The sequence below is a fragment of the Oryzias latipes genome, chromosome 13 (genome assembly GCF_002234675.1).
Source record: "Oryzias latipes chromosome 13, ASM223467v1".
In the NCBI taxonomy this organism is placed as follows: Eukaryota; Metazoa; Chordata; class Actinopteri; order Beloniformes; family Adrianichthyidae; genus Oryzias; species Oryzias latipes.
The window spans coordinates 17064744-17088721 of record NC_019871.2 but is presented as its reverse complement, the minus strand read 5'-3'; the positions used below and the strand labels follow the sequence as shown (position 1 = coordinate 17088721).

At 41.1% G+C, this 23978-nt stretch overlaps 1 protein-coding gene across 1 annotated transcript; it reads left to right on the top strand.

The window, feature by feature from the left end:
* Positions 1 to 4645: 4645 nt before the first annotated feature.
* Positions 4646 to 23200, top strand: tusc5 (tumor suppressor candidate 5). Its single transcript, XM_011482612.3, has 3 exons — positions 4646 to 5517; positions 20390 to 20522; positions 21428 to 23200. The coding sequence occupies exons 1-3, from the start codon at positions 5110 to 5112 to the stop codon at positions 21436 to 21438; spliced, it is 552 nt and encodes a 183-aa protein (XP_011480914.1). The 5' UTR covers positions 4646 to 5109; the 3' UTR covers positions 21439 to 23200.
* Positions 23201 to 23978: the final 778 nt, after the last annotated feature.

Here is a 23978-nt window from a genome sequence, read left to right as displayed (position 1 = left end):
TGAAGCGTTTCACCGTCGCCTCCGGGTCTTCTCCTGCCTCCTCTGGAACCCCCGCGATCACCAGATTGTCCCTCATGCTCCTCGACTGAAGATCCAGGAGGGTTTCCTTGATCGAACGGTTCTCCTCAGAAAGGCGAGCGGTGTCACTGCTCAGGGTTTTGACACTTTCTCTGAGGGCCTGATTCTCCGCTGCGAGCTCCTGCACCTGCTGCTGGCTGAACTCCAGAGACTCTCGCAGGCCTTGGAACTCTCTATGGAGGATCTCCAACAGATTCAAGCGGCCGTCAAGGCTGGAGAGCTTTTTATCAATGGAATCTAAAGCGTCACTGATTCCACTGCCTGGAGAGGAGGCAGCTCCGGGAGAACTTTCTGGTCGGACGCGTTTGGAGGAAGGAGTAGTGGTGTTGGTCTTCCCCATAACGACGGTATTGTAGCAGCCGTCTAAATAATTCTCCAGGTCCTCCAGGTCCTCCAGGCTGTCAAAAGGCTTATTCAACTTTTACAGATGTTAGTTTACCAGCTTAATTGATATGGCAGTAAAATGATATAATAATGAAATGTTTGTTCTGCTACTTACGCACCGCCAAGCTGAGTTGCCACACCGGTCTCGTTGAGTCTCGCGATACTACAGCATCTCCTCCCCCTTGGCTGCAGATTTAACCTGGAATCTGCAGCTTCTTCAGGTACGGGGTATTTTCATTTTGTTTTTGAATTGGCCTCCATGAGCTCTTCAGAGTTTGCTTCAGCTTCAGAGTTTGCTTCAGCTTCAGAAGAACTGTCTAACTTTTGATCACTAAACTTAAAAAATTGTTTTTTTACTTTTAAGAAATTATACTAAGATTATTAATTGAATATTACAGAACATGGTTTAACACAGTGAGCCAATAAAATCCTCCAGTAATTGCAATAAAAACACAAAAGCAAATACAGAACAACAAACAATGGCAAGACAAAATGAACACAATTTTGTAATGCAAGGGTTATCATTGTTTTTCTTTTTCAGGTTATATCAGGTAGACTTTTATCTGAAACGTTTTTCATTTATATTGTTAAAAGGAGAACAAAACTTAGTAAAAGAACAATCCAAGACAATCGAAATAAAACAAATATCGTTATGGTGTGCTTATGTCATATACATTTATGGGAAATTATAGTAGCATTAAGTGTAAGTCTTCAAGCATGTGTAGTTTGATGTATTTAAAAGGTTTTATGTACATTTCCAATTCAACTAAAAACATCTTAACCCTTGTGCTATCTTAGATGACCCCACCCTTACTTTGACATGTTTTTCCTACCATGACAATGGTGGGTAACCATTGTACTATCCTAAGCACTTTAACGTTAGGAGTTGGATCATCTAGACCAGTGTTTTTCAACCTTTTTTGAGCCACGGCACACTTTAACCTTGACAAAAATCCCGCGGCACACCAGCATCCAAAAAAAAAGATAAATAAAAAAAAAAGAAAAAGCTCAGTCTGTATTGATCTACAGCCGCTCTGCAATCTCACATGCATTTTTGTGATAATTGTTGCAGAAAACGCTGGAAGCTGCAGCTGTTTTTTCTAAAAGATGTATTAAAAATTAAGTCAAAAGATTCAAAAACTGTTTGATGTGTGTTCGTTGTTTTAAGACGTTGAGAGGAGAGACTCATTGTGCGCTAAGACAGTCACTTTACTGCATCATGGGAGATGTAGTGCCCGTGTTCCGCCAACCGCAGAAAGACCAGCGTCTTTGAGCTTCATGGTTTTGTTCACTTGTTCCAGTCTGATGCCAGATTCTGTGGAAAGCTACAGCGCTAACGACGAGCTTTAGCTGGTATTTTTGTTAGAACAGAGAGACTTTTTTGCGCTAAATCGAAACAAGGAAGTGAAGACTTTAACCACTTCTGATTGGTCAGACTGATGACATGTGATTAAGCCTTCAAGAATGATTGGTGGAGACAGTTGAAGGGGCAGGACTTTTCCTTACACAGTTATAGCTGCAGGTAAATCGCGGTATCCCGTTATTCTTATCAAAATGTCTTTAATAGAATCATATAAAAACAAAGAAAAAATAATTTTATGATATTTCATATTCTTAACTTCTCAGTGTTTTATCAGGGCCTGTTTGGATGAACAAAGAGCTGATTTCCTGGAGATGGAAATAATTGCTTTTAGATCAGTTAATGAGGGCAATTTCTCACGGCACACTTGACCATCTCCGCACACTGGTTGAAAAACATCTTTCCACCTTTATCCACCTTTGTCATGGTAAGAATAACACGTCAATACAAGGGTGGGGTCATCTAAGATAGCACAAGGGTTAAAGGTGAAGAGGACTTTACGTAATCCATGGACACCAGTGAAGATCCCAAATCATTGAAGAAAAAAGGTTCAGCGCACTGTTTAGTGGGTCTAGATGACCCAACTCCCAATGTTAAAGTGCCTAGGACAGCACTAGGGTTAAATGACGTGAAGAACCTTGTCTGTAAATGTTTTCCATATTCACTGATTTTCCACCAGGAGGAGCTCTAATCCAACTCAAAAGCATCTGCTGGGACAATGGAGCTGCGCAGTCGCATTTAACAGTCATGAAACAGGTAGGGAAGATAGAGGTGTTTTCCCCATTCTCAAATAGTGCATGGCTTTGACTTTGTGCGCCACCTTTGAAAGACGAAAAGGGGAAATGGTGCTATTTGTTCTGCTAAGATAGCTTTACGAGGTCTGGAACATTTAAACACAAACATTTATGCATTTAAGTGCCACTGATCAATGGTGAGATATCCCCTTTAGAGCAGTTTCATTCAGGGGTTTCCCTGCCATGCCTCCATCTTACCTACTCCCTGTCAGAGGAGTGCAACCGCCGCGGGATATAAAGCTCCTGCTTTCATCATCTGATGAAGGAGAAATCAACTAAAAAATGCACATTAACAATAATAGTCAAACAATAATGTTTACTTAATGCGCATGTTTTTGTTGAGTTAACCGGCTTTGTGTATTACAAGCCATAGTTTTCACATTTAAATGACTTTATTTCATTAAAGGCGTTGGGATTTTCTTTGTCGTGTGCAGAAAAGCCTGATTTATGGCGCTGTGACTGCGGATATCTCAGACATTGAGCTACAGGGAATTCTGCATAGCAGCACTTTTGGCTGCTGGCTCCCCTCCATGAAGCACTGGTGCTGATGTGGAAAGAGGAGGAAAGGGGAGGGGGAGTAGAAAGGAGTCTAGGAAGGCAGCAGGGAGGAGAGCTAGACTCCGCTTCTTCACCCTGCTACAAAAGGAGTCAATCTACGAGGATGAAGACGCCGGAAAAGACTTTTTAACCCTTCAAAATAAAACAGTGATGTGACGAAACCATTCACTGATTAGAGAACTGGACTGAGTGATCGCTCCAAATAGGAAGTACCCTGTGGTTCCAAAAATCCAAAATCCCCCAGACCACTTGATTATTGAGAAATAATCAGTTATTACTCAGTCATTCAATTTGTCAGAATAACCATGATACCTTTTTATAAAAACTTTTTGCCAATTATACAATTTTGTTCATGATCACACGTTATTCAAGTTATGAAGTGGCCAAACAGGCGCCTCAATAAAAGCATGTGGTGACCGCTAGCCCCCATCTTGAACATTTGATTGTCTTTCCTTTTGCTGCTTTTTTTTAGATTGTTTTATTTATATTTTATTTATGTAGTAAGGCAGTTGTGTAACTCTCCGTTAGAGATGTAGCTCTCACATGCAAGTGTCAGTCAACATATTACTATAGCTTTTTAATCCTTGTGCTATCCTAGGCACTTTAACATTGGGAGTGGGGTCATTCTAGACCCACTAGACAGTGCTCTGAACCGTTTTTCTTCTATGATTTGTGAACCTCACTGGTGTCCATGCATTACATGAAATCTTTCCACCTTTATCCACCTTTGTCATGTTAGGGAGAACACGTCAGTGTAAGGGTGGGGTCATCTAAGATAGCCTAAAACTAAAGTCCCACTCCAATCATCTTTTGATCTATAGTAAAAGTGTTCCCAGTGGACTTTTAATTACGATTATGCAGTTTTCTGTCCTCTATTCAAAAAGCGTGTTGTTTTTGTATGACATAGTTTCTGCAGAGCAGCAGAAATTTGCCTCTGAGTTGTAGGTAGGACTGTTGGCACAGAAGTAAGCCTCTGCTTTTTCCCCATCATCCCTTTGTTTACACTCACTCCCACTATCTTACAGCCAACCTGATGTTACCGATGCAACAAAAATGGCGAGCAATATCGAAGCTATCAAGCCAGATGCCAGCTCAGACGAGGAAAATAGAGACGTACATGGATCTGTCATCAAGTCAATGCATCAGAATGGAGTTTCTACGTCAAAACGGAGAGCTTTTTCACATGGCATTTTTTCGTCCGCTCCTGATTCATCCCCATTTGAATAAAGAAATATTTAGAAATGCATTTTTTGACTTCTTTTGTGTTCTCCATAATGAAAAAATGCTACAAGAAAATGTTAAAAATGCAAACATTTTCTTTGGAGTGGGTTTTAAGAATAACATTTGTGTGTTTTTCTCCAGAAAGATGATTAAATGTTGGTTGTTTATTCCACTCTGAATGCTTTTATTTTGACATACTTTCCCCACCGGAAGTGCAGTCTCTACATTAAGAAGCTTGACACTGGTCCCAACTTGGGTATAGAGCGTTTGTGCCTCTGCGGCGTACAAGCATCGGGAGGAGAGGGACTCGTGTGGAACGGAGCCGCTTCAGGACAGACGCTGCCGTCCATCCATCTTGATTTATTAGGAAATTTCTCCACTTTTCAGCAAATAGACAGACTTTCGTGGCAGCGGTGGACCTGGATGAGACTGGCTGGATTTATCAGAGGCACTTGGAGGCTTTCTGGTCTGGAAATGTCTGTGGATGTGAGAGGAGATAGACAGTGATTGAAACCATTGTTTTATAAGCTCATCACATCTCGGATGATCTAATTTTGACCAAAATTTAGGTTCAAGTGGATTCCAGAGTGAAGCATTAAACTTTAGGCTATAGATCTCCTGTGTAGTGGAATGTGTGAGAAACCTATGCTCATTTTAAACAATCCATTCATAATTTTAGATCAACATTCCTGTTAGAAGTGAAAGTCGACGATCATGGCCATCAACACTGACGCCGACTTCCAGAAGTCCGCCCTGGGTGAGGGTGGAGGAGGCGCCCCCCCTGCGGACTTCCAGGAGACGGAGAAACTCCTGGCGGTGACCAGCGAGCCCGGAGGAACCGGGACGAGAGGATCCAGCTCCTTCACCGTCAACACGGGCGGCGACAAGGACCTAGAGGCCGACCAGAACGGCCACAGCGTCGCTCTGAGGTCGGGCTCCGCCGGGCATCTGGCCGCCGCCGCCCCCCTCTCCCCGTCCAAGGTGAGCCTGAGTCGCTCCTCCACCGGGAACGCCACCGTGCCGGAGACCCCCGAACCCAAGGATTACCTCATCCTAGTCATCTTGTCCTGCTTCTGCCCAGTTTGGCCTGTCAGCATCGTGGCTCTGGTTTACTCCATTATGGTGAGCATCACTTTCCCATCAGTACATTGAAATTCAAGTAAACTTCTGAGGAAGGAGGAGGTGACAGAAAACAGACACAATTCTTAAAGTTAATACGTTTATTTAAGAGTCATTATAGAAAATATAACTCCAGAGAAAATAAAATAATTATAATAACAATTAAATATATATTACTGTTCTTCTGATCAATATATCATTTTTGTAAGCATAATAGTTTAATGACAACTTAACCATCACATTTAAGGGCAAGTCTTAAAAAACACCAATCTACCTTCCTTCCTTCAGTTATTTCATTCTATTCCGTATTTATTTAAACAGAAAACGTGCACATTAATAAACATTACTGTAAATGTGCCACTATTAGCTAATTTTCAACTATATTTCCAGTGGGCAAGGTGTAGGTTTGCCAACAACAAACACCAAAAACACATCAAATCGACAGTAAAAACGACAAATAATCCCAAAAGTCAGTTTACACATTAAATAGAGTAGTCTCTGCTGTTGATCAAAAAGTTAAATGTAAATTGAAAATAATATGTTTATAATATATATTAGGGGTGTGTATTGGCAAGAGTCTGGCGATACGATACGTATCCCGATACACGCCCCGTGATACGATACGAATCCCGATGTTTATATATTTACTTATTTTCTTTCTTTTTTTTTAAATATGATTGAAAAAACTCTACCTGAATTTCAAAACGTTTTCCATTGTAATAAAATTGTCAAATTCAGTTTATTTAATGTTCACAATGTTAAGCACTGCAACTGTATCTCATATATAAGTTGCTTTTACCCAAACACATTAATAGTGCTTTTATTTTGGTAACTAAAAATATATAAAGGGAAAAGTCAACATTGTCTGATTTTCACAACAAAATATTTTTCAGTATAAAAAAAAAACAAAGAACGAATGTTCCATAACCAATAAGTTTTTTGGGGGGAAATAAAATGCAGTGTATTTTCAACATTGCTTAATGTAGCTTCTCCAGTACTTTTAAGTGGTTCAGGAGCCCGAATGGTGCTTCAAAAATAGGGGGGGGGGGGGGGGGGGGGGCACTGATTCTTTCCAGAAACAATAAAGTGTGATGATGAGGCTGCATGACAATGAAGGAAAGCTGCTTTAATGTGACAAAGATGCTTTTTTTTACATCATAGTCTGCTCTGCACCGTTGTGCAGCAGCCACGCTTTCTCACATGCTGAAGGAAACTAGTAACGCTGATCGCCACGATGTCAGCCTTTTTTCAGAGCGTTGTACACATCACCCTGATCCATCAGGTCGCTAAACTAGAATCTAATACTATGAGGTTATACAGAACTTTGGCCCTCTTTGCAGATAGCATTCTAGCCGATGCTAAGTGCATAAGCCATTGCGCTGCTTCACTCGTTTTTATCTGAGCCTCTATAAAGCACAGCAATCCGTGTTTTTAAATGTTGCTGGCAGCAACATGGCTCAGAGTTTGTTTGGTACCCATCCCAAGTAAAAACTAAGTAGTTCATGTCTCATTACAACCAAACAAGCTGCCTCTGGCTGCAGTCTTCCTGTTGTTTTGTGTGGTGTAGTGCTTCAAAGAGGCTCTGTGTGCTCTGCTGTCGGAGTATGAAGTGGAAAACAAGAGTCAGACACTGGAGGACGCTCAGAAATAATTAAATACATATCGTCCTGGCAGCATTTTGAATCGATACGAGTATCGCCAAATGAACTATCGTGATATTTTGCCAAATCAATTTTTTTCTTACACCCCCAATATATATCTATATTGATAGCAAAACAAAAGCAGTCAAAATGTGATATGCACCCAACACTGACATGGAATATCTACATTACATGTTTATGGAATGTAGGAAACAGGACATGGGCTCTTCAAGAGTTTGTGCATTGTTGTCTGGATTTTAGGGCGTTTTGCATAATCCATGTTCCAATTGCACACTGTTGACATTTCATTGCTGTTTGAGTGGCCAACACAACCACATTGACTGAATTGTGAGAAATAGTGGTTGAAGAACAGGATAACATCGCACAGCAATGTGTGACTACACTGATCACTGTCACGATGGTGTGTTTTCAAAGTTCAGTCACTCTTATTCTGAGCTGGGTTGAAAGAGCAGCAGTCCAAGCAGAGATGCCAGACCACCCTTTTCTCAAAACCTTGGTCCAGTTCTGCCAGGAGGATCCTTAGATACCCCCAGGCAAGCTAAGGGATACAATCCCTCAAGCATATTTTGGGTCTTCTCAGGGGGTTCCTCCCAGCAAAATAAGCCCAGAATATCTTCCTTGGGAGGCATTAAACACCTCAATTTGAGGCTTCTCCTGATGTGGAGGAGCAGTGGCTCCTCCTGTTAGTTAAGTTTGTCTCCCTATCTCTACGGGACTGCCAAGCCATCCTGCGGAGGAAACTAATTCGTGGCTTTTGAATTTGAGATCTTATCCTGTCCGTCAGGATCTAAAACTAATGTCCATGTGACGGTAGGAACACCCTACCTGGCTCAAACATCATGGTTGCTGTAGAAAAATTGTATCTAGGGCAGAAGTCAAATGGCAAAGAACATCTTGGGTTCAGGGAAGCCATTCTTTCCAACCACACCCTTCCAGATATCAATGTCATTGCCCACGGGCATTGACGTTTCCAGTAGAACAAAGGAGTCCCCAGTTAAAACACTTTCTATCAGATCTCTTAATGACTCCATGATGGTCACACTGTTGTTCAGCAAAAACCACAGTGGGAAACAGGTCCTTGACCCAGAGATGTAGGGATGTGACTTTTTTGGTCAGCGGGGTGAACCTCAACACATGAAGGCTGAGCTAGGGGGCTATGAGAAAGTCCACCACCTCTCACCATGGGTAACTCTGGAGTCGAAAAGGCCAACCCCTCTCAAGCAGTATCAGAGCCCATACCATATGTAGCTAATTCCAACCGTCTCTTGCCAATTCCTCTCAACCTCCCAGTCAAGCTCATGCTACTTCCGACTAAGTGAGCTGATATTCCATGTCCCAGTGGTTAAAGTCCATTACTGAAGAAAAGCGCCAAGAAGGCAATCGCCCTTGACCGCTGCCCACATCACAAGGCACCAGCCCGTTGTGGTCCTTCCAACAGGAAGACAATCTCACATATTGTTTTTGTGGCTAAGCAGAGCCAGACCTGTGGTTAACTCCCCTAAAATCGGTTGCAAAGTGTTAGGATGTGGTGAAAAGCATTTTTGAAACAGTTTCCAATTGTTTTTGTCTAAATTTGTTTTTGGTATTTCATTAAAACTTTGAAAAGTTTTGCCAGTATGTGTAAAAAATAGCTATTATTGTCAGACAATTCTATTTTATTGCCTTGGCATTTAAAATTCTTTTTTCTTTTTTCTTTAACAGAAATAGGTAAAAATGTTTTTAAAACTAATTTACAATTTTTAAAAATGTGCAAAACCTTACATGAGACCTGCAGTAATTTAACAGCAACCTTTTAACTTTTTTCATGTCAGAGTCGGAAGTTATAATTGCGTCTAACTTTTTACATCTGACTCTGAACAGGAACCACAGAGAAAGAAGGGGAAAACAGTGCAGTAAACCCAGTGTCTCAGTAACAGTCCTCCGGTAGCACTCCACACCAAAGGGAATATCAGTCTTTATCCACAGGAAAGCCTGCTCTTTCCTGTACCCATCGTCAGACACACTGACATTCACAATTCAGCTTTGCATTGACAGGAAAAGGCTTTGACAGAGGGCACACGAAAGAAAAGTGAAGGGGAAGAAACTGGAGCTCGCCACTAATTCAATAGAAGGCGAGAGAAGTCAATTTAGTTTCTCTGTGGAGGGCAGATTGCAGTTGTTAGCCAACTATGTGGCAGAGATCAGCATTCCCCCTTCTTTCCTGGGGGCATGGAAAGGAGATATGGGCATCTCAAAGAAGATCAAAGCATCGTTCACAAGGGCAGATGGGTAGAAAGAGACAGTAAATGGCCGTAAGGCTATTCCTACTGCCCAGTTCTAGAGAACTGAATCAGATAACCATAGAGATGTCAGATAAGTGTGAGTGAATCAATGCAGGAAAACAGCAGAATCCCTGTGAACAAATGAATCAAAAGTAATGTGGTTGATGCTACATTATACAGCTTAAGAGTGCAAGAGCACCATTAAGTGCTAATAATCCCACAGCCCAAGTGAAATAGATCCTTCAAAAGAGCTGAGCAGAGAAACATGAAATGATATCACTGAAGGGAAGAGAATGGGAAACTTTCTAGACTTCGAAAAAACTTTGCAAGATGAAGGAATGAGGAAAAAATTAGAAATCTGGGACCCACCCAAAACATTTTAAATTATTATGAATAAAACGTGGTTTTTATGAGGATCAGATATTTTCCCAACTTTCTTGGGTAATTTTTTAGTGTTAACTATAAATTAAGTTTCAATGACTTGTAAGTCGGTCAGAAGATCAATTAGTACTAAAGTAAAAAAAAAAAAAATTAGACACCCTTCCAAAACAGATTGGGCTTTTTTATCGATTAAGGGTGATAAGGTTTCTACTTACACCAATTGTCTATTTGACAAACAAGTACTTCATAATTAATTTGTTTATACATTCATCTTCTTAACGCATTTTTTTCCTTTCGGGGTCACGGGGCTGCCTGCCTGGGCCTATCCCGGTTGCTAGTGGGCAAAGGCAGGGGACATCCTGGACAGGTAACCTGTCTGTTGCAGTGTGTATTTAATAATGTTTCCTAAAAATCAAAAATTGTAAAAGATATATGCAGTTCATCTTGCAGACAGGTTTCTTAATTGGTGTTTTGTAATTTTCAAAAATTCCATTCTTTGGGCCAGACTTTAATACTACCACCATATACGATTGTGAAGACAACTGATCTTTCTCCAGAAATGATCTATTACATGTAGACAAACATTTAATTGGGAAAATATATGGGCAAAGTCTAAAACTAATTAATTGGGTTTTCATAAAAAGAGAATCTCTGCTCTTTTCTTCCATAATTCCAAAAAGGAAAGTCCAACATAATCTTCAGTTAACTTGTAAGCAGTTTAGATACAACAATATTAATAATATTAATCTCTGAGGGACGAGCAGGTGGCTTGCAAGAAATATCAAAGTTGTAGACCACTCTGTAAACCCGTAGCGTGTTTTCAATGGGAATGCTTTGGGAGACAAGCCATGAGGAACACTTAAACAACACATAAGGGTAAGTAGGGGGTAAGGTAGGTGAGACTCAGGTCTGTTTATACAGATTCTTCATCAAGGTATGCACTCCTTGTGTACAACCTGGCTGTGAGAAATGAGGACATTAGACAATCAGAGCGTAGTTTGTGTGGGCATCCTATGGGCATCTTACAGGCACTTCCGCGGTCAGCAAGGAACCAGTACTAACGACTGCTGTGCTGTGAAAAAGGGCATCGTATGACAGCATCACCCATGCATCATAAGTGGGTTTAACTTGTGTTATCCTTACAAATACTTTACTATACACTTATCACGTTCAAGACAATGGTACATTCCATTTTCTTGACGTCTCTTAAGACAGGGGGACTCAGGACTCAGGGGAACTGCTCTCGCATTAAGATGCAGCCCCTCGTGTCCGCAACCTTTTGCTGGCCCAGACAACCTAAAAACATGCGGCACCCGTCCGGGTCAACCCCATACAAGTCCATAGGTGTGTGCTCCAATCAGCATCACAGATCTTTTCAAAGGTTTACAATAGTCTCAGTGCTGCTTTGTAGCATGGTGTGTGCCACCACACAACACACATGGGAGAAGCAGAGAGCTGTTTTGGGAGATCACAAAGAAAATCGCAGAGCGGTGTGTTGAAAAACAAAAAGGCTTGAACATCTTCAAGCAGCTTTATGTTCCTATGACTACAGCAGCACGCAATATTCCGAAGCTTAAGGTCCAGTGGACTGTAGCTAAGCATCGCCAATGTGGCTGCAAAAAAAAAAGATTGATAACAAATTTGATCATATAAATGGTAACCCATTGGAACCCAGAACAACCTCCAAAGACTTCAAAAATAAACTCAGAATGCTAATGTCCGAAAACTTGCTTTCAGTCACAAGTCAAAACACACACAGCTAAAACACTCCAAGAGCAAAACACTGCTCTGAAGTGGCCTTTAATGAGATCTCAATTTTCTAAAGATCTGAAAGCCCTGATCTACATCCCATTAAATAGAAATGAAAGACACTAAAGTGTGCCATTGGAAAAGACACCCTGCCAACACAAACAGTTGGCGTATGAGGACTGCCATGTAGACGCAGAAGTCTCATTGAAAGCTATTTTTCAGTAACTTCAAAGATTGTACAACAAAAATTAAGGCAAAAGTACATACTTTTTGTCCAACGGTGTTTCGTCTGTTTGTTTTTTAAAAGAGGATGTTGAACAGAAATATTAAACATCCGTTTCTTACTAGATTTAAGAAAAAATTGGTTTCCCTACTATTTTGCAAGATATCTCTCCTGTGACCTCAGTTACCTTAAAAATAATAGACAAAGCAGTTTTAAGTATATTAACTATGGTGATCTCTGTATTTGCTTTAGGCTGGTGTAGACAAAGTAAGACATTTTCTATATTTTCTAGAAAAAACGTGCAGCTTGAACATAAAAAATCTAACACCAACAAATTCAGTTTTCCACCATTTAGTTGTGCCAAATGTGAGTTTAACTGAAAAAATTATGTGTTTGGGTTTTTATTTGAACTCTGGTGTTTAACTATGCAGAAGTCTGTATGTGCTGACAGACTGCACATAGAAAAAATAAACATTGGTCATCATTTACTACCTCTCTGGGACCACCTAAATGACGATTCTGCGGGAAAGGCTTTTGGTTTACGTACAAATGTCGCAGTCAGTTTTTTAGTACTGTAGAGTACTTACAGCCCATAGTTGCCTTTTTACAATTTGAGGAATGCCTAGACTGCATTTCACATGCTCAAATTTGCGTGTAAAATATTGAGTCTTGATGCTGCAATGGAGAAAAGAGTATACTGTATCTGTCATGGATTTGAGTTAATATTTGGGGAAATTACTTTTTTTTTCTTCAAAAAAATAATAATTCTGAAGGGGAAACCATATGTTGCAGGTAATAAATGTAAGATTTATGTAATATTTAAAAAATTAAAAAGCCCCCCCTTTTTGTTTTTAAGGGGGGTGAGTTTTAAGTGAAACTAAATCCTCTATGATAGTGATTTTTACTTGCTTTATGTCTCTAATAATCAGAAGGTTTTGTTTCTTCAAATGCAAGTTGTCATCTACTCACCTTCAAGTGTTCATGTTGAATTTCTTTTTTTTTAGTCAACATGTTTTTCCAATCCAAATGGGTAACAACCCACTCTAAAAATATACATTTTTGAAATTCTATGAACTAAAACGTGAGTTTTGCCCATCTAAATAAGCCTGTCTGCCAGGGTCCATTGCACTAATGCAAAAAGACATATAACTGCAAACCCTTTAGTTTTGGGTTTCTAGTTGCGGCTTTGCTCCATTGTCTTTTCACTTCAGATCTGAACACAGTAAAACCAAAGAGTTGCAGGGACATATAGAATGCACTTTTTAGTTCCAAGAACAAGAGAAGTGCTCTGTTGGCCAAGACATGTCTTAAATTTATCATTTCTAAAAGTCTGAAATATTAATGGCGAGTCTGGTATAAAAAGATAGAATCTAAAAGCCTTGTTACCAGAAACTGTAGCCCTCAAACAAAGAAAAGCAATTTGGACTTAAGGACTGATAAATCTACCAATGGTCTTTTGCTGATTCTTCTGAAGACGAAAATAGTTTTTAAAAAAAAACATTTTTTAAGTTTTTACCTTGAATTTTAAACTCTGGGAGTCTTTCAGAATACGCTCTTTGAGTTTAATCACTTCCCTTTGAAGGTATTGGTGAGTTGAAAATGATTAGTGTCAGTTTAGTGAGCATGTTTCAATGGTCTCCATGTTGGTTGGTGCTGAGCGCTTTCACCCAATGACAATTGCATCTGTTCAAAAGAAGATACTTGGGTTGTAGAAAATTCCGTCCATCATTTTCTTAACCCGCTTTATCCCTTTTGGGGTCTCAGGGTTGCCAGAGCCTGTCCCGACTACTGCTGACAGGTCGCCAATCTGTCCCAAGGCCACATTATTATCACACATGCTCACCTAGGGACAATTTGGAGTAACCAAGTAACCTATGAGGCATGATTTTGAAATGAAAATTTCTTTATACAAAGCATGTCCTTTTAGGATGATGCTATCATCATTCCCTCACAGTGAGTCCCAATGGTAAAGTGCCTAGGATAGCACAAGGGTTAAAGTTATTCCTTGCAATGAGGCTGCTGGTGGTTTTCCATTATTCATGTCAGGAGAGAGGCCAGAGCATTTATTTCCTCATCAGCCTCAACCTGCTTTTACTGAACAGAGAAGACATGACAGGGTGAGGAGGTAGGTGTGCCGCCTTCGAGAATGCACAGCTGCTGTGTTCAGTCAATCGACACTTGTGAGGAGAGAATTTTTCATTCTAATGAAAAAATATGGCATGGTGTACCCTTACTTCAATCAATGCAGACATTTATCTGTCAAATAGAGGGTGATTCCCACCAACACACACACACATGTAGACACACAAACCACTTGACAGTTGAGAGCCCAACAAACCACATGAACTGGTTTTATTAAAAAAAAATATTGCTGAAGGTGTCTTACAGCTCACTCTTTTTCTTCTCTCGGGGGAAATATGTTAGCTTCTTATCAAACTCCCTCATTTCATTGGTCTTTTCTGTCTAAGCAGGCTGCTCAAGCCTGTTTTCTAAAAGGAACTTGCATTGATTTAAGGTGCTGATGCAGCTATCCTCTGTGATGTGAGCCCAGATCAATGCAGGCTCCCGGGGGATTCAGCTTCCCTTTGCAGCAGACCTGGGGAAGGTACAACCACCATGTCATTGCTCACCAACACAAGGGATAAATTATTGTCGCACTTTATTTGCTGTGTTGGACTAAAATATGCAGTTATTTCTAAGGTATGACAGAACAACTTTATCACCTTAGCCTGTTTTTCAAGAATTGCAATTTCATTGTTGTTAGTTTCTTTGTTTTTTACATTAACCCTTGTGCTATCCTAGGCACTTTAACGTTGGGAGTTGGGTCATCTAGACCCACTAGACAGTGCGCTGAACCTTTTTTCTTCAATGATTTGTGAACCTCACTAGTGTCCATGGATTTCATGAAATCTTTCCCCCTTTATCCACCTTTGTCATGGTAGGAATAACATGTCAAAGTAAGGGTGGGGTCATCTAAGATAGCACAAGGGTTAAATGATAATCAATTGGGAACTTTTAACATTGTAACCCTTGTGCTATCTTAGATGACCCCACCCTTACGTTAACGTGTTCTCCCTACCATGACAAAGGTAGATAAAGGTGGAAAGATTTCATGTAATCCATGGACACCAGTGAGGTTCACAAATCATTGAAGGACAAAAGGTTCAGCACACTGTCTAGTGGGTCTAGATGACCCAACTCCCAATGGTAAAGTGCCTAGGACAGCATAAGGGTTACATCTCATTTTGTTCGTGATTTTAAGATTAAATGAATCTAAAAGATTATTTTCAGATTAAATTAATCTAAAAGTAGATTTTTTGAGGATTTATGACGGATTTAACCAAAAGTACTTGAGTGAACTGCCTATGATGTGCACTGTGGGATTAAACTGCTTGAAATTCACACAAGACCAAAAAGGGGTGCTGCCTTTTCAGGTGACTTTGCTGTCTTTTCTTCTAAAATGCAACTTTGACATGTTTGGTATAAGTAGTCCCTGTTCTTTATCTTATCAGCTACAAGCCTTCTTCGGGTCGCGGGGGCAGCAGTCTAAGCAAAGATGCCCAGACTTTCCTTGCCCTGGCAACTTCCTTCAGCTCCTCTGGGGGGACCCAGAGACGTTCCCAGGCCAGTTAAAAGACATAGCCTCTCCAGCGTGTCCTGGGTCTTTCACGAGGCCTGTCCCCCAGTGGGACATGTCAGACGGTCAGCCAAGACACTCCAACAGCATCCAGAGACTTGAGTTACTCAGGGCAGACTTCATCCACTCCCGGGGACTTGCCACCTAGGAGCTCATTGACCACCTCAACTGGCTCCTCTCGATGGGGAGGATAAGCTGTTTTACTCCAAGCCCCCGCCAGTGACCGAGCTTATCAACGTATCTCTAAGGGAATCCAGCCACCCTACGGAGAAAGTTCATTTCAGCTGAGTATTGGAATGAAGATCAACCAGTAATGTGAGAGCTTTGCTTTCTGGCTCAGCTCTCTCTTTACCACAATGGACCAGTACAGCGACCGCAAATATACGGAAGCTGCTCCGATCCACCTGTCAATCTCTCTTTACTCTTACGAACCCTCCAGCACCCTAAAGAGGATGTAGAGCTGGTCCACTATTCCACGACCAGGACTAAACCACACTATTGTTCCTGGATCTGAGGTTCGACTATCTAGCGGATTGTCCTCTGCTGTACCCTGGCATAGATTATCCCAGGAAGCTGAGGAGTGTAGTTGAACCACACCCTCCTGTCCCCCTTCTTAAAAAGGGGAAACACCACCCCTGTCTGCAAGTCCAGTGATACAGTCGACTGCCACTCAATGCTTCAGAGACGAGTCAGCCAAGACACTCCAACAGCATCCAGAGACTTGAGGTAATCAGGGCAGAGTTTGTCCATGCTCGGGGCCTTGACACCGAGGAGCTCATTGACTACCTCAGTGACTTCAGCCCGGGGAATGGACAGCCTCACCCCAAAGTCCTCATCCTATGCTTCCTCAAAAGAAAGGCATGTCAGTGACATTGAGAAGATCCTCGAAGTATTCTTTCCAGTGCTCAACAATGTTCCCAATCGAAGTCAACAGCTCCCCACCTGTAAAAGGTACCTGCAGAGAACTTCTTTCCCCTTCTGAGGTGCCGCACAGTTTGCAAGAATATCTTTGAGGCCAACTGATAGTCCTTCTTCATGGCATCACCGTACTCCTCCCAGGACATAGTTTTTGCCTCCGCAACAATCAGGGCTGCAGCCTCAGATCCAGGAACAACAGTGTGGTTTCTGTCCTGGTTGTGAAACAGTGGACCAGCTCTACATCCTCTTTAGGGTGCTGGAGGGTTCGTGAGAGTAAAGAGAGATTGACAGGTGGATCGGAGCAGCTTCCGTACTTATGCGGTTGCTGTACTGGTCCATTGTGGTAAAGAGAGAGCTGAGCCAGAAAGCAAAGCTCTCAATTTACCGGTCGATCCTCATTCCAATACTCACCTATGGTCATGAGCTCTTGGGCATGACCAAAAGAACGAGGTCCCGGCTACAAGCGGCTGAAATGAACTTTCTCCGTAGGGTGGCTGGATTCCCTTAGAGATACGGTGATAAGCTCGGTGTAGAACAGCTTCTTCCCCCCATCGAGAGGAGCCAGTTGAGGTCCTGGCTCCTCGTGGTCGTCGGGAGTGGACGAAGACTGTCCTGAGTACCTCAAGTCTCTGGATACTGTTGGAGTGTCTTGGCTGACACGTCTGACATGTCCCACTGGGTGACAGGCCTCGTGAAAGACCCAGGACACGCTGGAGAGGCTGCGTCTCTCAACTGGCCTGGGAACGTCTCTGGGTCCCCCCAGAGGAGCTGAAGGAAGTTGCAAGGACAAGGAAAGTCTGGGCATCTTTGCTTAGACTGCTGCCCCCACAACCCGGTCCCAGATGAGCGGAAGAAGATGGATGGATGGACAAACATATCTTGGGGGTTTCAGCTTTATTTATTTATTTTAACATTTCTAATGCTCTAATTAACTTTCTTAGGTCTGCCGGCATGTTGCCACAGTCTGGATCCATGTGTTTTGGATTGATTATTCTGGCTGTATGTGCTTGACCCTTAAATCTAAAAAATATAGCTTATACCAAAATGAACTTGTTAATGATTGTGGATCCATTTTTGGAATGAAAATAGCTGTGTTGACAGATCGGACAACATTGATAAAATGCTCATTTGATTTTAATATGAGAATAATTAGAAGATTGGTTACTATATTTGGAAGGTCTCTATGTTCAGTTAGTAAATGGGATCTTAGACGATCAGACAAAATGGTTTATCAGTTCTAGATAACTCAGAGGTCCTGGCATCTTCCTCCTCCTCTTCTCCTTGTTGCTTTAAGCTGATTTAAGGCCCATACACACCGGGACGAATATTCGCCAGGCGTTGTTCGCCAGCGTTTTTCGCCACGTTTTTTGTGTTCACACCCAGGCGATTTTCGCTGACGATGAGCCGAGCAAACATGCAATTGCATTCCCTGACATTAGATGGCGCTTAATGTAAAACAGAAATACTCTTGTACACAAGGTGGCGCTGCGCAACTTTACGCTTCTTAAAGTCGCTTTTCACTCAGAAGAAGAGAGCAAGTATTTACGCGCTTGTCAGAATCATACAAAGAAAACATGAATATTTCAAGCACCAGTAGCTCCAACTGGTGCTTGGTTCGGGGATATTTTACAATGTCCGTCATTATTTCTTCGCGGCTGTGTAGATGCAACTCGGCGTCTTTCTTCTTCACTGGTATCTGTGCTCAGCAAGGCAGTTTTGTGTTTGAGCACCCCCAAGTTGTGTTTTACTGTAACTTCAGAAGCTCCAGACACGTGTGCAAAAGCGCCATTCTCATTGGTCGAATAGATTTCGACGCGAGGCGTCAAAAAAAAACGAACCCGAGGCGTTTTGTTTTTTTTGACGCTTTGACGCGTGGCGTTTTTTCGCGTCGGTGTGCACACTCTCATTGGTGCCCTTTGTTTAGTCACGAGGCGTTAAACGTCGGCGAAAATCACACACGAAATTCGTCCCAGTGTGTACGGGCCTTTACTCTCTTTGCCATTCATTTGTTTTAAACTTTTTTCTTTTAAACCTTTGCAAAATATCATGAAGTTAACTAATCCAACAGTTTCCATTAATGATGATTATATTTTAGTTTTTAATACATTGTGAACTTAGCCTAAGTTTCAGAGCCCAGGTATGTGTGGAGGTGAGCCCAACTATGTCTAGCCGGTACATCTCAACCTCTCGCACAAGCTCAGGCTCCTTCCCTCCCAGAGAGGTGACATTCCATGTCCCAAAAGTCATGTTCCTTGACTGGAATTTGGGCTGCTGAGGCACCCACCTTTGACTGCCACCCAAACCACTTTGCACCGGCCCCTATTGAGGTCTCCTACAGGTGATGGCCCATGGAAGAGTGGTCCCAGTTATTCCTTCGGGCACTCATGGGTAGAGCCCCGAACATCAGGTGCTCGCCTGCGAGCCCCAACCCCAGGCGTGGCTCCAGAGTGAGGACACGTTGATGCCACTCTGGGCTACGTAACTGTGTCCTTGTTTTTTATTCTCTTGAGGGGCTTCTGAACCGCTCTTTGTCTGACTCGTCATCCAGGACCTGTCTGCCATGGGAGACCTTATCAGGGGCTTAAACCCCAGACAATTTGCTTCTAAGATCACTCGAGCTCTCAAAGTCCTCCACCACGCAAAGGTGGTGGTTCACGGTGGAGCAGATATGTTTGTTCTTTCGTAAATGTCCTTTTGTGTAAAACTGGCCATGGATCTTTGAATGAATAGACTAAAACCTGTTTGGCCAAAATAATAGTTCAGAAACTGAGGAAGGACAATTGACTGACACAAAAATCTCCTGAAATTTTTATTTTGAAATGAGGCAATTTGAGAGAATCTGCAGGGTATAACTTTGAGGGTGAGTGTTTCACAGAGCCTTTTTTTAAGGGTTACCACTTAAATATACAGTCAACCAAACATTTACTCAAAAGAATTCAATGAAGGGTGTATACTTTTAAATGTTTACTGTATAAATAACCATATTTGATATATAAAATCAGAAAAAGTCCAGCATTTCCTTTTTGAAAGGCAGTTTTTGCTACTGATGACATCACCTTCATAATTGTCTTTCACGCTTGAATAAGCTTGTATTAATGATGCTTTTTAAATTTTGCATCACTTTTGTTATTTTATATATAATTTAATTATTTAATTTATACTAAATACTTTTTGTAATATTTCAAATTGTTTATTTATTTATCATTTTAGTTCTTATAGTAGATGACTTTTCCACCTTTGTCAAGAATTATACCAATATCAAATAAAAAATGGGGGGGGGGTAGCTTTTTGCCGCTTCCCTGTAGCTCTGGTTCTGACCTACAGCGGTAGTTTTTCTGCGTTTTATCATTTTCATTCTGACCTGTCTGAACAGTTTAGTTTTAGGAGCCTGATGCATCTGAAAGTTGAATAGTCAGTTGTCTTCTTCACTACATTTGAAAGCATATTGGCGGCAAAAGTTTAAAAAAAGTCTTCTGGCTGTAATGTTCAAGACATTATCAGGACAAATGTTTTAAGATCTGGGAGAGGCGTGGGGATTCCCATTTATCATGGCTCCATCAAATCATCCTGTCTCTGAATGCACAGCTTGCTTAAAAAAAACATAAAAGAAAAATGATACACCACCCTTTGACAATGTTGCATTCTCAGCTGCTTCAATCATTTGGAAGTACCAATTCTCCATCAATCTGCGAGTCCGAAACTAACAGCAGGCAATAAATCATTGTTGATTTTATCTTCTAGAACAATGAGAAGCATCATCAGGGAGAATTCTATTTTGTGTTTATCTAAAATGATCCACATCCTCTTCTACTTGCGACCGTCAAAATTTGTGTGTCCGAAAAACGATTCATTTTGTGTTTTTACTGCTTTTCAAAAATGTTTTAGTTTTGTTCCTTACTTATAGAAAATATTTAGTCTTTAGTCATTTAAAGTCTATCAATGTGATTTGAAACTGGAAATAGACTCAAACTAGCGTATACTGTATATGTAGCAGGTGTTTACTTTATTGCAAATTTTCAAAATTGTATCTCTTTTATGTCCTCAGTCCAGAAACAGTCTGCAGTCCGGTGATGTAGATGGAGCTCGGAGGCTGGGAAGACTAGCTCGACTTCTCAGCATCGTCTCTATTGCACTGGGGGTGATCATCATCGTAGTCTTTACCTCCGTCAGCATGACAGGTACAGAAACAATGCTGCAGCCTGACAGTGTGCCACATTCGTTGTCATTCTTTGAATGATGTTTTTTTTGACTCACCAAACTCTTTAAGCACAGACATTGTAGCTAAGGTCCCACTACACTTGATTAGTCCTCCCAAGTCCAGCAGAACTACAAGGCATTTTTCTTCATCTTGACATTGTCTGTACTTCTGGTTTTCTGAATTCCCAGTACAACAGATTCCAAAATCTTATAACCACAGCAGAGGTAGGCCGGCTCTAAAATAGAGGGGCAGAACAAATCCAAGTCAGACCGAATTCACTTTGGAATGCACTGGATGCTCTCTAAAACATGAGATTTCATAATCCATCTGAAACCTTTCAGTGAAGATCTGGTTCTACAGCCTCAATGACAAGCATAATTTTGAGTTTTTCGCTTGAATTCAGATCACGGGAACCATTCCTTCCAGTAACCCCTCTAACAGGCAGATGTTGAACTGACTTTAAGATGCTTTAGTGCTAATTCATTTTTACCAAGACTTCTTACACAACCCAACAGACTTGTGCATGGGAGGGGGGGGTTATCTTCTGTGTTCTAAGCTGAGGGGCTAGAAGTGGTCCTATAGCCTGTCAATTTCTAAATCTGAGTAACTTCAGAAAAGAACCGTCTTCCTTTGATAAGATTAGATCCAGACTCCAAAGCGGTGAGCCAATGTGAGGCCAACAACACTTAGATGGTACCTCTTAACCTTGGGTCAGGTCTCCCCCCTGAGTACCAAGGTTGCCCAGGTTGGTCCCCGAGGTTGCTTTTGGAACTCCTTCCTGATCATTCAGGAAGTAGAAATATAATGGCTTTAGCTCTTCAACTGCACATCTAAATTCTACATGTAATGATGGGGTTCTAATACTTCTTTCTTTCTTCCTTATAGCAGGCAACTGAAGCACTGACCTGGATGGAACCGAGACATGAAACTAGGAGACATGCAATGCAAGTGACAGATGCTGAACAGAAAAGAAAGAACTATTTAAAAAAAAGGTGTACGTGGTGCATTGTGGCAACTTCAGACATTAAAAGTAGTCAAGATCGTAGATGGTCTTGCAACAAAAAGACATCAGAAAATGAGTGAAGATGCATGCATTAGATTTCAGCAGCATTTGCTTGACAGAATCCCCTGATCCAAACTGTTCAGGTTAAAAAAAGAAGAATGCCAATAGGTGTGCGTGTTAATGTGTGAGGAGGGGGGCTCCAATGTGTTTTTTTTTTCTTTCTTCAAATGAAGAAGTTGTTTGGTGTATGCAAAGGGAGAGAGTGTGGAAAGTGAACTGTTTACATCTGTGATGGGCTCCCCTCCAACAAAACTAGCAAAGATGTATTAAAGCATAAATTACTGAACCTCTTGCATTCAAAGTATACACAGCAGCAAATAGATTTGGATATATGAATATACACACTCTATAGGAACTTTTTAAAATAAATCTTTGTATGCAAATTTTTGGTGAGAGAAAGAAGGCATTATCAGTGCTTGAATTACGAGGACAAATTTAAGGACTTGTGGGGGAAAAGGGGCAGGCAACAGAACTTTCAGCTTGATTGATTTAATGATTTTATTTTCATGTGTGTAAAATTTTGGTTTTCTAACTATAAGAATTGATACCAACTGCATGTCTGAATGTAAATTACCGACGTTATGCCTTCTTTTGGAACGTACATTCTTCTTGCCTGTTAAGGGGATCACAGGTTTGTACACGATACAGTGATTAGTGTAAAATTAGCAGAGTCACACTTAACGCACGAGGGCTGTCATCGGTCCCCAACAGCCTCCATGCATCCCCACGACCTTGCTTAAAGCATGACTAAGCCTTGCACCAAACCAAATAACCCTCATTCTGACGCATTGACTGCTGCCTGCCTCCCAGCTCCTCTACATTTACATTGATTTTTATTATTTTACAGGCAGTGACCATTTTCCTCTCCACACAGTGACTGTTAAAAGGCATTGTTCTCTGTACTTGTATAAGAAGTATTCATATGGAATTATATATGCAATATGTACGCATGCTGCTGGACAAACAGGCTGACTCTTATTTTTGTAAATGAGCAGGTCTATGAGCTTGACTTAAAACAAAAAGCATTTAACGAAGCCATCCCAAATATCCAAGTATGCAACACTTTTAAGGAGACCTCTGTATTACGTTGTTCCTGCACATACATGTGACTGTTATGCTGATATTTTTACATGCTAATCCTGCAAACACACCTAAAGTTGCCGCTCCATTATTAAAATGACGTGTTCTTCCTTTCTTGTGTTTACTTTTTTCCACTAAAGATGACAAAAAATCTCAAAATGGTTCGAGTTTCATTGGTTTAAGGGCTCCAACAGTTAAAGCTCTGCTTATTCAGAGCAGCTGTTGGGAACTGGTCTAAGTCATGATGTCATGAAATGAGCATTTTTCACATAAAATAGATCCAAAAACTAAAGATTCCTTATGTTTACTGACTCAAGGATTCACCCACATTGTTCATCTATGGAACTGGCACTGAGGAGATCCCAGAAGCACTGCTTTGTCATTGAACTTCTTAAATATTCTTTTTTACTACATTTTTATATTCCTGTTTCTTTTGGGGTAAAGTGTATGTAGTAGTGTGTCATCCTTGTCATGTATATTTTGCATGTAAGGAATAAATGTTACCATGCATGGTCTGTGAGTTCTGTCTTTGATAAATGGTAACTTTTGGGGGAGAAAAAGCAGAATTTCATTCCTAGTACACCCAGAGTAAACTACATTTTGATACTCATTTGTTTGCTGTTCCTGTAGAATGTTTTTAATAGAACAATTGAGGCATCAGTTTTTGAAAAAACACAAGATTTCCTGTTTAATCTTTTAAATAGAAAACCAAAATCTCTAATAATTAGTTAGTTAGGGCTGATGAACTCAAATGCACCGTGGATCAGTTAGGCAGGCTAACTCAATTATGCACAATTTCATTGCTTCAAGAGGGAGAGTCAAGTTGGTTAAGCAAATCCATAAACCAGTTCCAACCTTTAAATTGTTGAGGCAAACACATTTGTTCTACGTGTCTTACCCACAACAGAACAGGCGTCTACAAGCACAGTGCAGCTCAGTAAAGCGTGACACGTGTGACGGCAATATTTGTACAACTCAGTTTTTACTCAGACCGACTCAACAAGATTGATTCAGTTCTCCATTATGATCGCACACTGCAGTGCTGCTAAATTGGATTGAGGTATATTGCACATCTATTGCTTTTATTATACCTACACCCTGTACATGCTGCAGTTCTTGATATACAATCCAGCTGCAGTGCACACAAACGCAATTTATCATTGCAACTACTGGTGCAGAGCTCTGACGGCTGAAGAGAAAGAAAGGAAAATGAACAGTTCTTGGCAGGGTAGCTGCTTTTAAAATGAGCACTTTACAGCTGCACAGACGGGGTAGTAGGAGCATAAAACATCC